Source organism: Gymnoscopelus microlampas (genome assembly GCF_963454915.1).
Source record: "Gymnoscopelus microlampas genome assembly, chromosome: 15".
NCBI lineage: Eukaryota > Metazoa > Chordata > Actinopteri > Myctophiformes > Myctophidae > Gymnoscopelus > Gymnoscopelus microlampas.
Window position 1 is genome coordinate 37,140,272 of NC_139952.1, and position 15,196 is coordinate 37,155,467.

Genomic DNA, 15,196 nt, shown 5'->3' on the forward strand with positions numbered 1-15,196 from the left:
AGGGATAGAATGTATAACGGGCAAGTTTATACTGTTATAATCTCAGCCACTTAGAACAAATTAAAATCACTTTACTTTATTGACCATTCCACATAGGAGCACACATCCAGTACCACAAAGTCGTTAAGAGAGGGATAAGAAAGCTCCAGGGAAAAAAAGACTTAGAAATAGTGGCATTTCAACTATTCCCTGTACAGTACAGAACGGCACAGACCAGTGCCAGGGGGGGAAGTATTTTTTTATTTATTTTTTTAACCACATTAACCCTAACATCCCTATTTTTCAAGTCATTATAGGCAAAACATTTTCAATTCAAAAAATAAATAATAATAATTTCCCACAACTTTTCAAAAAGTTGTTATTTTAACCTTTTTCTATATGTATATATATATTTTTAAATACAACCACTCCACAGTCTAAATGCTAAAACATAAGAGTAGAGACATTAGAGTGACATCTCTGTCCCTTCCCTCACTGTACAGCTGCACATAGCCATCAGTAAGACCAGTGCCAAGGTGGTGATCGACTGTAAGCTGGTGGCTGAGAAGAACATCAACGCCGCGGGTAACATCACCACCGACGGCCTGGAGGTGCTGGGGAGGATGGTCCGCTCCAGAGGCCAGAAGGACAACTCTGCTCCGGTGAGTGGGATCTACAGTACACTACTGGACACAAACAACAACAACACTGTAGAACCTGAGTTATACTTGGTTTGTGCACTGTGTCGCGCACCGGAAATAGCAGATTGACAAGCTCACAACGCGTCGTTGATGCGTTGTGAGCTTGTCGCTCTGCTATTTTCGGTGTGCGACACTGGTGCTCAAATGAGGAAAAAAATCTGTCTTAACACTTCACCTGCCAGAGTTATTTCACATTTTTTGCTGTTGTCTGCCAGAGTTTTTTCATTGAAATTAAAAAAGTACTCAGGAGCCGAAATACAGAATTTTTAAGTTTTGAGTTAACAAGGAAGTGGATGGGAGTCTAAATCTTCGAAAAATCATATCTCCTTGGTCTTTGGGTCAAAAAAAAAAAAAAAAAAATTCAATTTTTTTTTCAATTTTTTTAATTTTTCAATAGAACGCATTTATGCGATCTTGGCGGCCAAGTGCGCTATTTAATAGATCGCATTTATGCGTGATTGGCAGGAATTGAGTTAACAGCTCCACGACTGACAAGTAATGAGATCGTTTCAATGTCAATTGTCAATTCAGCAGACAGGCCTTGATGTCCACGTGGAACAAGTCCCACTTAAAGGGATAGTTCACCCCCAAAATTACTTTTTTTCTATCAATTAGTCACCCCATGGAGACTTGAATTCATAGTTTTTTTTGTTGTTTTTATCGCATGCCAATAATTTGATGATATGGCAGTGGTTCCTGTAGGAGACACAAAGAGTCTCCTTTGTGTCTCCTACCGGAACCGCTGCCTACCGGTCCGCTGGTCATCAAATTATTGGCTTAGGAATGCAACAAAAACAAAAGAATATCCATGAATTCCAGTCTCCATGGGGTGACTAATAATCTTTTTGGGGTGAACTATGCCTTTAGTGTCCTTACCTCATTGTGAGGAACATTTAAACCATTTATAGGTGGCACATTGATTCAGGAGATGTCTTGTAATGGTTGTACAGTTGTACTGTTGGACTGCTCTGTTACTGTAGATTTTGTTATTAACACTTATAGGTGTGCATCAGTCATGAACTTGTTTCTTTTGTAATATTTTTTTTTTTGCACGACAGTAGTAGTAGTTAATTCTGAAGCAATCTTTCTCCGTTGTTCAATTCATGTAATTACGGTACCAGCCTTTGGCATTGTGGAGCAGCATAGTTAAAAGAAAAGGCTTTTGAACTGAAGGAACGTGGCATGTACAGTATGCAATTAAATCTTTGCTATGGTGGCAGCTAGGGCGACATGAGCACTCAACAAATGCATTACTTTTTTACATCACTTGAAAACAAGCCAGGCACACCGGCAGCGAGGCCTTTAGGCTCATGAGGCAAGGGAACAGCCGGGCGAGCGAACTTCCCTCCAGACTTCACTTTTCCGGGCAACATTAGCCACTTCCTCCCGGGGGATCCCGAGGCGTTCCAAGGCCAGTGTGGAGATATAATCCCCCCATCTTGTCCGTGGGTCTGCCAGGGGGTCTCCTCCCAGTGGGACGTGGAGCTAGGGAGACGCTCGGGAGGCATCCTTATTAGATGCCTGAACCACCTAAGCTGGCTCCTTTCCAAGTGAAGGAGCAGCGGTTCTACTCAGAGTCTCTCGCGTATATGACTGAACTTCTCACCCTATCTCTAAGGGAGAGGCCAGCCACCCGTCTGAGAAAACTCATTTCGGCCACTTGTATCCACAATCTTATTCTTGGGATATTGGAATGGTGGGATTCTTTTTCACAATGGCGGAACTTCATAAAGACCTCCACTAAATGTATTTTGCTCCTCATCCCCCACACAGGTCAGTCTCACAGATCTGTACACGTACTGTAACGTTATGCTTCAATTAAAAAATAATGGTGTTGCCAGTGAAATAAAATACATTGGACTGCAGTGCATGCATGTCAGCTTGAATCAAAGAGGTGGCTGCACTGTTGATTTGAAAGGACAAGACTGTTGGTACCAAACCAAAGCTTTAGTTATTGTATGCAAACACAACTGTCAGAAAAAATATAACTATCTTGTATTTCTTAAAAATATATGTGTCTGATATTGCTCTATACAGACTTTCTCTGTTATAGGCAGTTAATTGCAGTGTGCAGCCGTGTGAGGTGAGGAGTAAGGCGTGGGAAACTGTTATCTCCCTTGCTCCAGAGATAGGAGGGAGAGAGCAGAGCAAGGTTGACTTTGAATGGCTTATTGTACTAAAAACCTTTTCTATCTCACAGCTGCTGCAAGCTGGTCATTATGACACAATGACTTAACAAATGTTGATGTACTGTTCTGGGGTGAAGGCTGCCAAATTCAAAGACAACTTTCATCTGGAATTATTACGCTGACAACATTTATGTTGACTGGGGAAATACATTGCCCACAGATCCATGTTTATCCCCCTTTTCATGCAGTGCACCTTGCTCTGATACAGATTGTTTCTTACCGAATGCAGTTCTGTATTAACTTTTCATATTTTACATAAAACTGATTAACATTCAGGACAGAGAGCTTGTTTTTAGAAGTTAGTGAGTTAACATTACCTCTAGTTACTGCCGTGGGCCCATTGCATTGTGGGACAGACTTAAAGCAGTGGTTCTCAAAGTGGGGTCCATGAGGGCGTGCCAGGGGGTCCCCAGCAAAATGTGTTAATATAGCATCAAAATCAGTCCAACCACTTTAAACCTAATATACATCAGCTGTTTTATTTTTCTTGAAAAATATATTTTCATTTTACATTTTCAAACATTTTAACTAGGCGAATCATGTATGGGATCCCTGGCACAACATATTTTCAGATGGGGGTCCACTGCCAAATACCTACGTGAACAAATTTGAGAGCCATTGGCTTAGAGGACTAGGGCAAACCAGACAACATCAAAACGTTATTAATCTCTCTGCCACTCCACACACATTAACTACAACCGCAGTCTTTTACTGTTTTTACTTTTACGGCCACAGAGCAACTCTATTGGAGCTATCAAGGACACATCAATAGAAGTTTGCGAGGGAGGGAAAAGTGTTTCATGTTCATTCTGACCACCTAGATTACTTACTCAAAAATGGGATATCAGTTTATTTTGGTCTTAGACGTAGGTGGTCTGGTTTGCTGCTGTTCTAGCATCAGAACTGGGCTGACATATTATCTTAAACCCTGTGAAGATTGCATCAGCTGACCGCATTTCCAAAAATATCAACCACCCCCGAACCAGTTTCATCCACAAATAGCAGAACAACAGGCACTCTCTCTCTGATTGGTTTGATCAGTGGAAGTCTACCTCTGACAAGGAAAAGACATGACATCCGGATGTGACAAGTAAAAGACAGACTCCGAATGTGCTCTCATCCAAAAAAGTTGGACAAATGGAGAACATTTTTTAAAGAACCATATTCTAATACATTTCATGAGTATTGACGTTTCCTTTATGCGACTCTTTATTGATATGTGGTTCTGAATCTGCTGTTTGTGTGTGTGCGTTATGTGCGTGCGTGCGTGTGTGTGTGTGTGTATATGTGTGTTTGTTTTTCTCCTCTAGTTCCAATTGCAAATGTTTGACATTGTCTGCAGTACTTCCTGGGCTGGCAGAGACAAGTGCTGTGAACTTCCTGGACTGGTAAGGTCAAAGTTTAAGTTGATCACTTACGCCTCAGTTTACTAGTGATAGTTCCTGTTACTGTACCAGTTTTTCCCCCTTTAATTACTATGCTACAAATATTATACTACTACTTAACTAAATATATTTTTTATTTTATATTGTTAGAGTGATCATTAAATAATAGCTTCTTTAAAATGTTTTGGTAGCACTGATAACACATAACCTGGTCAACTGCATAACAGGACCCCGATGGAAATGGTTATCCTTTTAGCATCCTTTTGTATGAATCTGTACCTCTGTGCTTTTTTTGCAAACTGTTAATAAAGTAATCAATCAATCAATCAACAGTCAACTAGCTAGCTATTGGTGATAGTGATAGGCGTTCACCTACAGTATGTGTCACAGCTGTGCAGCAATACAGTAGCTATCCATCTCTACTTCTCTCTCTGATGGAAGTAGGTTAGATGTCAAAAAAGCCCTCCTGGCAACTATTTATAAACCGTCTCTTCTTGTTCCATAATCTGTTTTCATTCTGTGCTCCTTTTGTAATTTTTAGACAAAATAAGGCAAATGCAACCAACTGGATATAAATCAGAGTAAAATTATATTCGGAGCCCTTTTTGTGTCCCTTTCCAGACAGTACACGCAGGTTCAATTGCATGTTGTGGTGTTTAAACTGTGACACTAATACTGTTTATCTAAGTCTAGTTTTGAACCAAGACCTATTGCCATTCAATTGCTTTGTTTTTGAAGGACAACTTAAAAATTATTGTAACTTGAAGGAGAGTGACATGTTCTCAGAGTAAGATTAAACTCTCTAAGCAGAGACGGTGGAGCAACAGACAATGTACAAGATATAAAACCATTTCATGTGTCCAGTCTGTGCGTGCATTGGGCTACTTAGTACTGGTTTCAGATGTCTAGATAGTGACTCACATAGTCCTGGGACACGAGGTGGCTGCAATTCACTACCTGATTGAAAAGAAACCTAGAGGTTGTGTGGGCAAGCGGAAACCCACCAACCAAAAGAGACCTCGCATCACACTGAAAGCAAATTTAAAATGTTAACTTTCCGTGGTTTTGTCGGCTTCGAGGACGCTATTGTTAAATGAGTTTCGGTTTGTTTCCAGTGGGGAACAAACGGCACACACGTAAATCCCGCCCACTAAATTTGATTGGGTAAAGCGCGGCCTGCTTCCTGATCTGATCATGGCACGCCCGCTTGTAGCCAATGTGCACAGGTTGTCAACACGGCTACCGACAGATTCAAGCGCAGAGCAGAATCTGTTCTTGAGAGATTAGCACGACAGTGATTACAGTCAGGGACGAAGCACTTGCACCGTGTTCCCCAAGCATTATATAATCATTTGAGCACGATCTGGAGAGGCTATTTCAACCAATAAGACGGAACTATACTTGAATAAGGGTTCATCTAAAACTTGCATTAGATTAGATTATCAGCACATTGCAGTGCTGCACAAGCCATTCTTTATAAGACTGATCCAGGAAGCCTGTCTCTTCTGAAATGTACTGTTTGCCAAAGTGTCAAGATGGCAAACAGAAACATTATTGCCATAATAGAAAATAGCATTCACACCATTTTAGAGGATTTTCTAGGCAGCGAGAAGTAGGGATATGTAAATAACAATATATCATTGCATGTATATACTATATACAATTTCCAGGCCGCTGCACGGCCTTCAAATCTAGTCCTATATTGCACTGATCAGAGCAGTGGCAGTTTTAATATAGGATACTGTGCGTGTGGGTATGCGTGTGCGTGTGCGCGCGAGTGTGTGTGTGTGTCACATGATGGTTTTGTATGACAGTATGACTGGTTGCAATAAATCAACTTGTTAGCCAACTAACAAGATGAGGCAGTGACACTCATCAACATTTGTTCTCCAAACAAGCCACAACTTTCACATTTTATCATAACTTCCTTTACTGCAGCCGTGGCACTCTTGACAAAAAGTCTCTTCAACTAGAGCGTCTGGTGCACGCTCTAAATGCTCCCAGAGTCAAGTCAAATCAAGTCATGTCACCGTTATTTATATAGCACATTTAAAAACAAAGTTGACCCAAACTGCTTACAATCAAGAACAAAAAACATCTAGACCAAAATCACCCTTTGTCAGCTCTTAGTTGCTTCTGGTCAGACTCATGTTTTCATTTCATGTGAATTGATTAATTTTGTTCGTCCTTCTTCATTTTCATCATCATCATCATCATCATCATTATTATTGTTATTATTATTATTATTATTATTATTATTATGAGTGTTAGTTTGTGTTGTCCTCTCAGAGCATGTCTTCTCTTCATTATATGTTGGTGTGGTGTGAATGAACAGAGGAAGGAGGTAGATTGCCCCGCCCTGCCCAGATCTTGCACCTGCACCCAGGACAGCAAGGGCCCCGCTGGCCAAATTGGACCCCCTGTGAGCGAACACACACACACACACACACACACACACACACACACACACACACACACACACACACACACACACGACCTGTGTATATTATACAGATGTTCCACTTCTCAGATTGCTGTAGTAGACGTTTCCTTCTTACTTTTAACTTCATCATGCCATTATGTTTAAAGTTTTCCTTCCCATTATTATTTTGTTCAGTCACTCTCTCCTATCATATAACATCTGCTTCTGGATGGGGGCAGCTTGAGGCTTCTTAATTGCAACACATAGCAAAGTGTAATGTTAAGTCTCTTGAACATTGGATTGAAGTGTGTGTGTGTGTGTGTGTGTGTGTGTGTGTGTGTGTGTGTGTGTGTGTGTGTGTGTGTGTGTGTGTGTGTGTGTGTGTGTGTGTGTGTGTGTGTGTGTGTGTGTGTGTGTGTGTGTGTGTGTGTGTGTGTGTGTGTGTGTGTGTGTGTGTGTGTGTGTGTGTGTGTGCGTGCGTGCGTGCGTGCGTGCGTGCGTGCGCGCACTCAACAGGGAGGCCCAGGAGTCAGAGGAGCTCGAGGCGACCGCGGTGAACCAGGCCCAGTGGTGAGTACACATTCTAACCATGACCCCAACGTGATATTACATGAAGTATTGGTCATATACTGTGGTACTAATACCCAGGTCAATGAGTGACCATGGAGTGGGCTCAGTACAGTACTAATGAGTTAGTACAATAGAAGCACTTACTTAAGCCACTTTCAGACATGCATTGTATGGAAGTTTTCCAGATTTCAAACAAGGGGCTGTATGTCTGAACGCAACATTCCAGCTAAGTAGGATCGGACCTGCAACAGATTTTATGTGGGCAGGACCCTTGACTTAAGTCTGGGTAATGTCCGATTTGGCGCAAGCCGCTCTATGTTTGATCTATCTATGACGCGGTGATTGTCTGGGGAATTTACATTCAGCGTGTGGACGTGTTGATGACGCTTCTATTGTCGACGGGTGGAGCCTCCCTATCTCCCGAGGTGTTTGGAGAGAGAGAGAACTGAAAACCAGTTTAATCATTCTGCTTTTTATTGCCGTTCGAGTTGGAAATGTTCACCGATCGAACATAAAAGTCTTTTTACTATGTAGACAACGAGTTACACCTGATGATTCCCTCCGCGGTGTACACTTGGCTGTATATAGAGTTGAGACCGTTATTTTTCCAGCGGACGGCTGGTGATTAAAAGTACGTTGTAGCTCGTTGTCTACATGTTTGGCTTGTGTTTTGCATGGGTGCATCAATGGGAGACCACATGTCGAGCAATTCAATGTAGACCTACAGTATCTGTCATTCTGTCATTCTCTGTGGAAGGAAATGATAAAAGAGTGCATTTGATCCTTGTTTGTTTTTGTCGCATTCCTAAGCCAATAATTTGATTTGAATAATTTGACGGCAGCGGTTCCGGTAGGAGACACAAAGAGTCTCATTTGTGTCTCCCCCCAGAACTGCTGCCGGTCATCAAATTATTGGCTTAGGAATGCGACAAAAACAAAACCTCATGAAACGGACATCCTCCTGTTGCATGCTACATGTATAAACGGCCAATGTCCTGTCCTGACCTGATTCCCCGGACATTTTCCAGTGTTCATATGGTAAAGTGGCTTTAGTGTTGTAAGATTGTGTTGGGTATTTTGTACTAGGGTATTGGCGCTCTTGTAGTACTTTTCCACAGGTTGATTAAGAAGTTAGTGCACAGGAATGAGGCCAGTTTGAAATTATGGCTGTTCCCAAGAGACCACCCCACCTCAGATCAGTACAGGTCAAACATTTAACACAGAATTAAAGCATCGTTTTGAGGCTCATAAAATGCATAGAATTCCTTACAAATCGCAGTAATTTAAGAATCAGAATCAGTTTTATTTGTCACATCTCAGTTTACAGGTTTAAAGTTAGAGAGGGGATAGAGGTAGAGTGAGAGCAATGGGAAAGAGATAGAAAACAGGTTAAATAGAACAGTGGTTCTCAACCTGTTGGACTCAAGGATGAACTGATTAGAATTTGGTTGTCAAAGATCAAGGTCATAGTGACCATAAATTGCTAACATTTTGTCTAAATGAATGCCTTTTTATCAAAATCCCTCAAAGTCTTCACTACATATACTGTACTACATACTAAATGTGAGTCTGAACAGACATGGAAGTAAACTGCAACTGGTTGGCAGAGTCATACAACTGCAATGCATTATTTCTAGGGCTGTCAGAAGATTAGCTGTGATAAATGATGCTTACTCAACATTCATTCATGTCCACAATATGCCTATTTTCTCTGTTGTGGGAACTCAGATGGCCGATCAGAACTGCCATAATGCACTTTATCTCTTATCTTTATCTCTAAATGTCTGTAAATATGAGCACTGTTGTCTGTTTATGTCCGTCACCATGTGCTTGTGTTCCCAAGACTAATACACAGACTGTAATTGCCAATTTGATTTTGGTTTTGAAACATACAGACTATGGAGAGTCAACCAAAAAGAAATGCATTGCCGTTTTCCTAATAGTGGTGACACTATGGTATTGTAAATAATGATAAGTAGCACTCTGTGATGTCGAACATGGTTAGTGTGTGTGGTCAGTAACACCTCACTTACCCGTACACAGGAAATATCTGCCCACTTCCTTTCTTCCATTACACTGCTTGCAGTAAAAGCAGCAGTACTTTTTGTATTGTTCAATTGCATCAAGCTTGATAGTCATTGTATTGTAAATGTGCTTATGACAATTAATTTGTCCGTTCAGTCAAATAAAACCCATTGATTTGCACAGGGGGTGGCTCCCCTAGTCCTTTTAATATGTTTAATAAGATCTGCTGTTTTAGTGGATTATATTGAGAGAACCAGGGAAGTGACAAGGAAAGTGACCAATTTTAGGACTATATAAGTATGTCCCATCCAACAGTCCATTAGAATTAGAATACATTCAGCAGACCCTGAAGAAGGGCACCATTTAAAATGTAGATATCAGGCTTTCCAACGGTATAAAAGTTATTGCTAAGAAGCATTGTTACAACAGAGAAATAATCTACCAAACACACATTTCTGAACATTTTGTTCTATATACAGTATATATGGGCATACAGTATTATGGAGATGCAGTTGTTCAGAACCACCGATCTGACCGATATGGCCATATATGGGCATATATGGAGACCGTTGGTTGGATCGGCTGTTGTACAAAAAAAATGATAAATCTGCAAATTTCCATATATTGAGTACTTGATGTCATCAATATGACTGAATAGTACTGATGTCATAGTCTGGCCTGGACACCATATTTGAGCATGGCGCAGAACTCCATATATGGGCATAAACGACCGCCGGGGGCTTCATGCACAAATCAACGTTGTTAGGAAATAGTTTGTTTCTGACATCAGTGAATGTTACGTTTATGACGTCCAACATCGACCCAATGTCAACCCGACATCAACGTTGGCAATTTTAATATATACTTCAAAATAAAAATAATTCTAATGTCAGTTGTTGTTTCACCACTAATTACTGTTTATCTTTGAAAGGCAACATTAAGCTGCAGCTTCATTAACAGAAAGTTGGTAGAAACATCACTTCTCACAGATCCAGTAATTCACATCTCCACATAATGAATTTTGCCATTGTCCTTGACAGTGCCAGTATTTTGTGCAGTTATGGTCCTTGTAGTCTGAAGGCGAGTTCTCCATCCAGGACCTGCAGAGTAAACAACATAGTCTTTTTAACCACATCCACTCAGTCACTCACATACAGGGACTTTGATAGAATTACAATAGCAAAACTCATAAACTGTCTCACGCTGTTGTCAGTGTTGTTCCATCCACCCATGTCCATTTTCTTTCAACTTTTTGCAGACCGATCCAAGATGATTCATTCACTGGGCCCATTCCTCTGATGAATTCCTAATAATTTGTCAATGATTGAACCACAATTAATTATCTAAAACCTGAACACACACACACACGCACACGCACACACACACACACACACACACACACACACACACACACACACACACACACACACACACACACACACACACACACACACACACACACACACTCACCCCTTCTTCTTTACTGTTGATGATCACCAGATCTGCTCCTATCTTCTGACATTGTTGTCTGCTTTCCTCCCATGTTTTCACTTCAGTAGATCTGTTGTAACAGTTGTCTCCAAACTTCTGCCATCCACAGGGACATGACTTGCCTTAATGACAAAGAGATGTTTTAATGATGGATTGTCAGTGCATTGATAAGCAATTCTAATTTAGTAATAATAATAATAATATAAATCAGGGATGTAGTGGTTGGTTAACCGAAACAGAGTAATATAAGCAAAATGACGTGTTTTATCTTTCTTTGACATATTATTTGTGAGTGTTCTGACAGTAGGACTCCCATGCTCCTCAGGAATTTTTATTTAACAATACTGCAATTTTAAAAACTAAATTTATGCTTTCTTTTTATTTTACAATATAGTATATATTTATTTTACCATGACATCCATGATAATTAACATGATAATGAACCATTTAATATTGATAAAAAATGTAATGTCATCAACATCTTTCACCTGCAATAAGCTGGTTTATTTTTCTTTGTAGCTTGTCATTCTCTGCAGTCAGGTTGTTATAGCTGGACCGTAACTGCTCATAGGTTGGATTATCTGAAAATGACAAAAAAAAGTGACATTGTTGGTGAGATTGTTACTACCGTTCATGATGAGGTTTAACATCTGTGTGGAAAAGGAGCTAAAACAAAATTCAGTGAACCTGATAACGTGTCTTTGCATTGTGAATCCACTCAATATTAAGCAGGGTATTTCTCTTGTTTTAGACATATACTTTTTTGTGCATAAAGATTTACCACTTTCTTCACTGCACTTTCAAGCAATAATATTGTGTATGCAAAGATATTCAGCTACAGTTAATAAATGAGAATTTGATTAGAAAGCAAGTCACAGCATGGTATGGGTAAAATAATGCATTAGTCTTAAAAATGGCAGGCAACACATCTGTTGTTACGGTGAGTGGAGACCAGGACCCAAACACAGATGAGTGGAGGCAGAAGAGTTCAAACTCAAAACTGTGTATTTCAGGAGCAAACAATTCCAAGGCAAAATCCAGTGACAAGCAAAAGAGTGAGGGACACAGAAACAATAAGAAATGGCAACGGGTGCATTCGGAAATACACTGGATGCGCCGCCGGAGCGCCGCCGGTCAGTTTGTTCGACCAGCGTGGTGCTCTCTGGTCGTTCCGAAATTCTGAGCGGTAGGAGCGTTGTTGTTTGAAAATTCAGAGCGGTGCACTCCGGGAGAGCACACTGACCGCTCTACGGGAAGAGCTGTGTTATCCTGAATGTCAGAACACTGGAGGAGGAAGTCATTGAAAATGTGATGGTTGCAGCTTTTCTGGTAGTCAGAAGAACAGAGAGAGTGAGAGAGCGAGACAAAGCAGGGTAATAAGGGTCTATAGAAAAGACACAGAAGGGACAGAAGGTGAGAGACCTGGAGAACATGTCCAAGAGGGGCAGAGGAGCAGACCATAACATCCCCTGAGTGAGTGATGTGGTAGTTCTGTGAACTGGAATACTTACAGTGCATGGCAAGGCTTATGACCGCACCCAGCAGCATAAGACACAGCATCCCCAGACACATTGTAACAAGTCTGAGAGTCCTTCTCACTAGTTTGGAGCGCTGCCCTGCAACAGGAAAGCACAGCTACTATAGTATAGGTGTGAAGCGAGAGAGTGAGTCGGAAAAATATATACAGTATATCAAGGGAATGATGCTGAACTGGGCAGGATATACACTCATTCATTATTCTTTTATCATTATCATTCCTTTCATTACTCACTATGGTATCTGGAGCAGTGTACATCTCTACGTCCCTGAGCCTGATTTACGAACGTCACCTGTTACCTAGGCACGTCATTGTTGATTAGTGCTCGAACGAATCACAGTAAGAAGGGAAGTGACTTGAATTTTACATTGGAAGGCTCTGGTCCCGTCCCGCCCACAGACCATTACATTGGAAGGCTTTGGTCCTAGGCTATGGGTTCAGAACTGGGGAGCAGACCTGTTGTCCATCGGCATTCCACTCTATGCCAAATGGATGGAATACTACTGTAGGCGTAGACTAGGCATACACACGAAGGAGACAGTGTTTCAACCCCTCAAACCCCTTTTTGGGTCTAGCTCAAATTAGACACTGTGGGGGTTGCCTCACAATGTGATAAAGTGCCAACCAGGGCCTCGTTGATTAGGTCAGTGGTTCTCAACCTGTGGGTCAGGACCCCCACCAGGGGGGGGGGGTACCCAGATGACAGTAAAGTGACAATTTAAGGACTTTTAAGACCTTTGTAATACCTAAAAAAATCAAAAAGACCATTACTGCATCAAGAGTAATCAACAAGCAACACTATAATAATTGGTGAAACATTGGACAAACTGTCAAATAATATAAGAGTCAAAAAACGCCTCGCAATCATCATGGGACCTTCTTTTGTTATTGGATGCTCTTTCCTGCCTGCCTTTTGAGCCAATAGAGCAGATAGAGCTGAACGTTATTTTAAAGGAGTAGTTCACCCAAAAAAAGTACTTATTTTCTATCAATTGCACACCCCATGAAGCCTTGAATTAATGGAGATTTTTTTTTTTTTGTTGCATTCCTGTGCCAATAATTTGATGATGGGTCATCGGTCAATAGGAGACTCAATAGGAGACGAGTCTCCTAGACCTAGAGTCTCCGCCTGTCATCAAATTATTGGCTTAGGAATGCGACAAAACTAAAAGGTCTCCATTAATTCAAGGCTTCATGGGGTGTGCAATTGATAGATAATAATAATTTTTTTGGGTGAACTACTCCTTTAAAGGGCAAGACCACTTTGGTGGAGCTTTGGGTTGTGTAGTTACCTTGCCATGATGTAACTCTTTACCGTCAATGAGGAGCATATTTTGAAATTGTCAATTTCTAATCAATGGAGCAATTATTTTGAATTCCTTGTCCACCTTTGGAGTTACATCATGGCAAGGTAACTACACAACCCAAACCTCTATCAAAGTGGTCTTGCCCTTTAAGTGTCCTTAAAAACATCATTAATACTAGCTTTGGTCTCAGCCAAGCAGGGGAGGGAGATTCATGCATTCTCTGTGCATTATATATGAGGTATAATGTTACAGGCTTGTGCCTGGGAAAAGGAGCAATGGAATCTGAATGAAATAATCTTTTGCTGCTGTAGTTATGACAGTGCCCTTATTGCACTCAGTGGCGTCAGTTCAGCAAAAGCTAAGGTATGGCAGCATGCACGCGACCTCATGCGCGCGCAGCGCGCGTGCATGAGGTCACCCCGCGCGCGCGAAATTTTTGTGCGGTTCTGGGCGGGTTGGGTTCGTTTTTTTCCAGTTTCTGGTTACTTTATTTCGGTTTTAGGGTTAGGATTCGGGTTAGGTTAGGGTTATGTTATTTAATTCTTATTTTTGCCTGATTTTCCCGATTTATTATCAAAAAAGTACTTCTTTTTTTTTTCTTCCCTGGAGCCAGGGTATGGCAGCTGCAATAGCCTGCCATACCCAATTGACGCCCCTGATTGCACTACACTGTAGGAACCTTTTTTCCCACGTTGAAACGGAGAAAGCACTTTCACAACGATTCGTAATGTCAAACTTACCCTGAGTCTCGCTTCCTGTTGGGTTCTCCCTCGTCACCTGCTGTGGTCCAGGAGGAACGATGCCAAAGGCGGTCATGGTCTCATAGATGTCCACCACTCTGTCCTCCTCCTCTCCTCTCACCTCCTCCAACTGTCCACTGTCCCTAGTGTCCCTCCTCTGTCCTCTTTCTCCATCCCTCTGTCTCACCTCCAACTGTCCACTGTCCTCAGTGTCCCCTTTCTGTCCTCTTTCTCCATCCCTCTGTCTCACCTCCAACTGTCCACTGTCCTCAGTGTCCCCTTTCTGTCCTCTTTCTCCATCCCTCTGTCTCACCTCCAACTGTCCACTGTCCTCAGTGTCCCCTTTCTGTCCTCTTTCCCTCAGTCTCGCCTTCTTTGTCAAGTCTGGCACGGCATAAATATCTGCTGACATCTTACAAGAATGAGAGGTTTACTCTATTACTCTCTTGATTAGCTATGTTGGGGGGAAGCTATGTTCTCTAGTGACTAGTTCAGAGGGTGTGGAGAGCTGGTAGCAGAATGTCAGGGGCTCCGCTGATCAGGGCGCTATCCTCAAATGGGAGTCTTCGCGAGGAGTTGGGCTAAGTAAAAGACCACAAAGTTACTCTCACAAAACTTTCTCTCTCTCTCTCACCCACCCACACACACACACACACACACACACACACACACACACACACACACACACACACACACACACACACACACACACACACACACACACACACACACACACACACACAATTGGCATGTTACCACAAAGGAAGTGTAAAGCTAGAGGTGTATAAGATGCAGAGTCATGTTGCTCATGCATGGCTGTCAAAGGAACTCTGCTGTTACACAGACAGCT

At 41.6% G+C, this 15,196-nt stretch overlaps 2 protein-coding genes across 5 annotated transcripts in view; one reads left to right on the forward strand and one right to left on the reverse strand.

Moving 5' to 3' along the window:
- Positions 1–15,196, forward strand: part of col14a1b (collagen, type XIV, alpha 1b) — a 163,739-nt gene that overhangs the window by 123,322 nt on the left and 25,221 nt on the right. For all 4 annotated transcript variants that reach the window (XM_084080851.1, XM_084080852.1, XM_084080853.1 and 1 more), the window contains 4 exons: positions 483–641; positions 4,180–4,257; positions 6,590–6,676; positions 7,193–7,246. In XM_084080851.1, coding sequence (XP_083936977.1) covers positions 483–641; positions 4,180–4,257; positions 6,590–6,676; positions 7,193–7,246 — 378 coding nt within the window. The remainder of the gene's footprint in view (positions 1–482; positions 642–4,179; positions 4,258–6,589; positions 6,677–7,192; positions 7,247–15,196) is intronic.
- LOC311061207 (uncharacterized protein) lies at positions 11,237–14,769 on the reverse strand (the record flags this gene model as incomplete). The annotated part of the gene is made up of 3 exons (XM_084079761.1): positions 14,347–14,769; positions 12,274–12,378; positions 11,237–11,343 (listed from the first exon to the last, which is right to left on the reverse strand). Exons 1-3 carry the CDS (start codon positions 14,756–14,758, stop codon positions 11,237–11,239), a joined length of 624 nt encoding a protein of 207 aa, XP_083935887.1. The 5' UTR covers positions 14,759–14,769.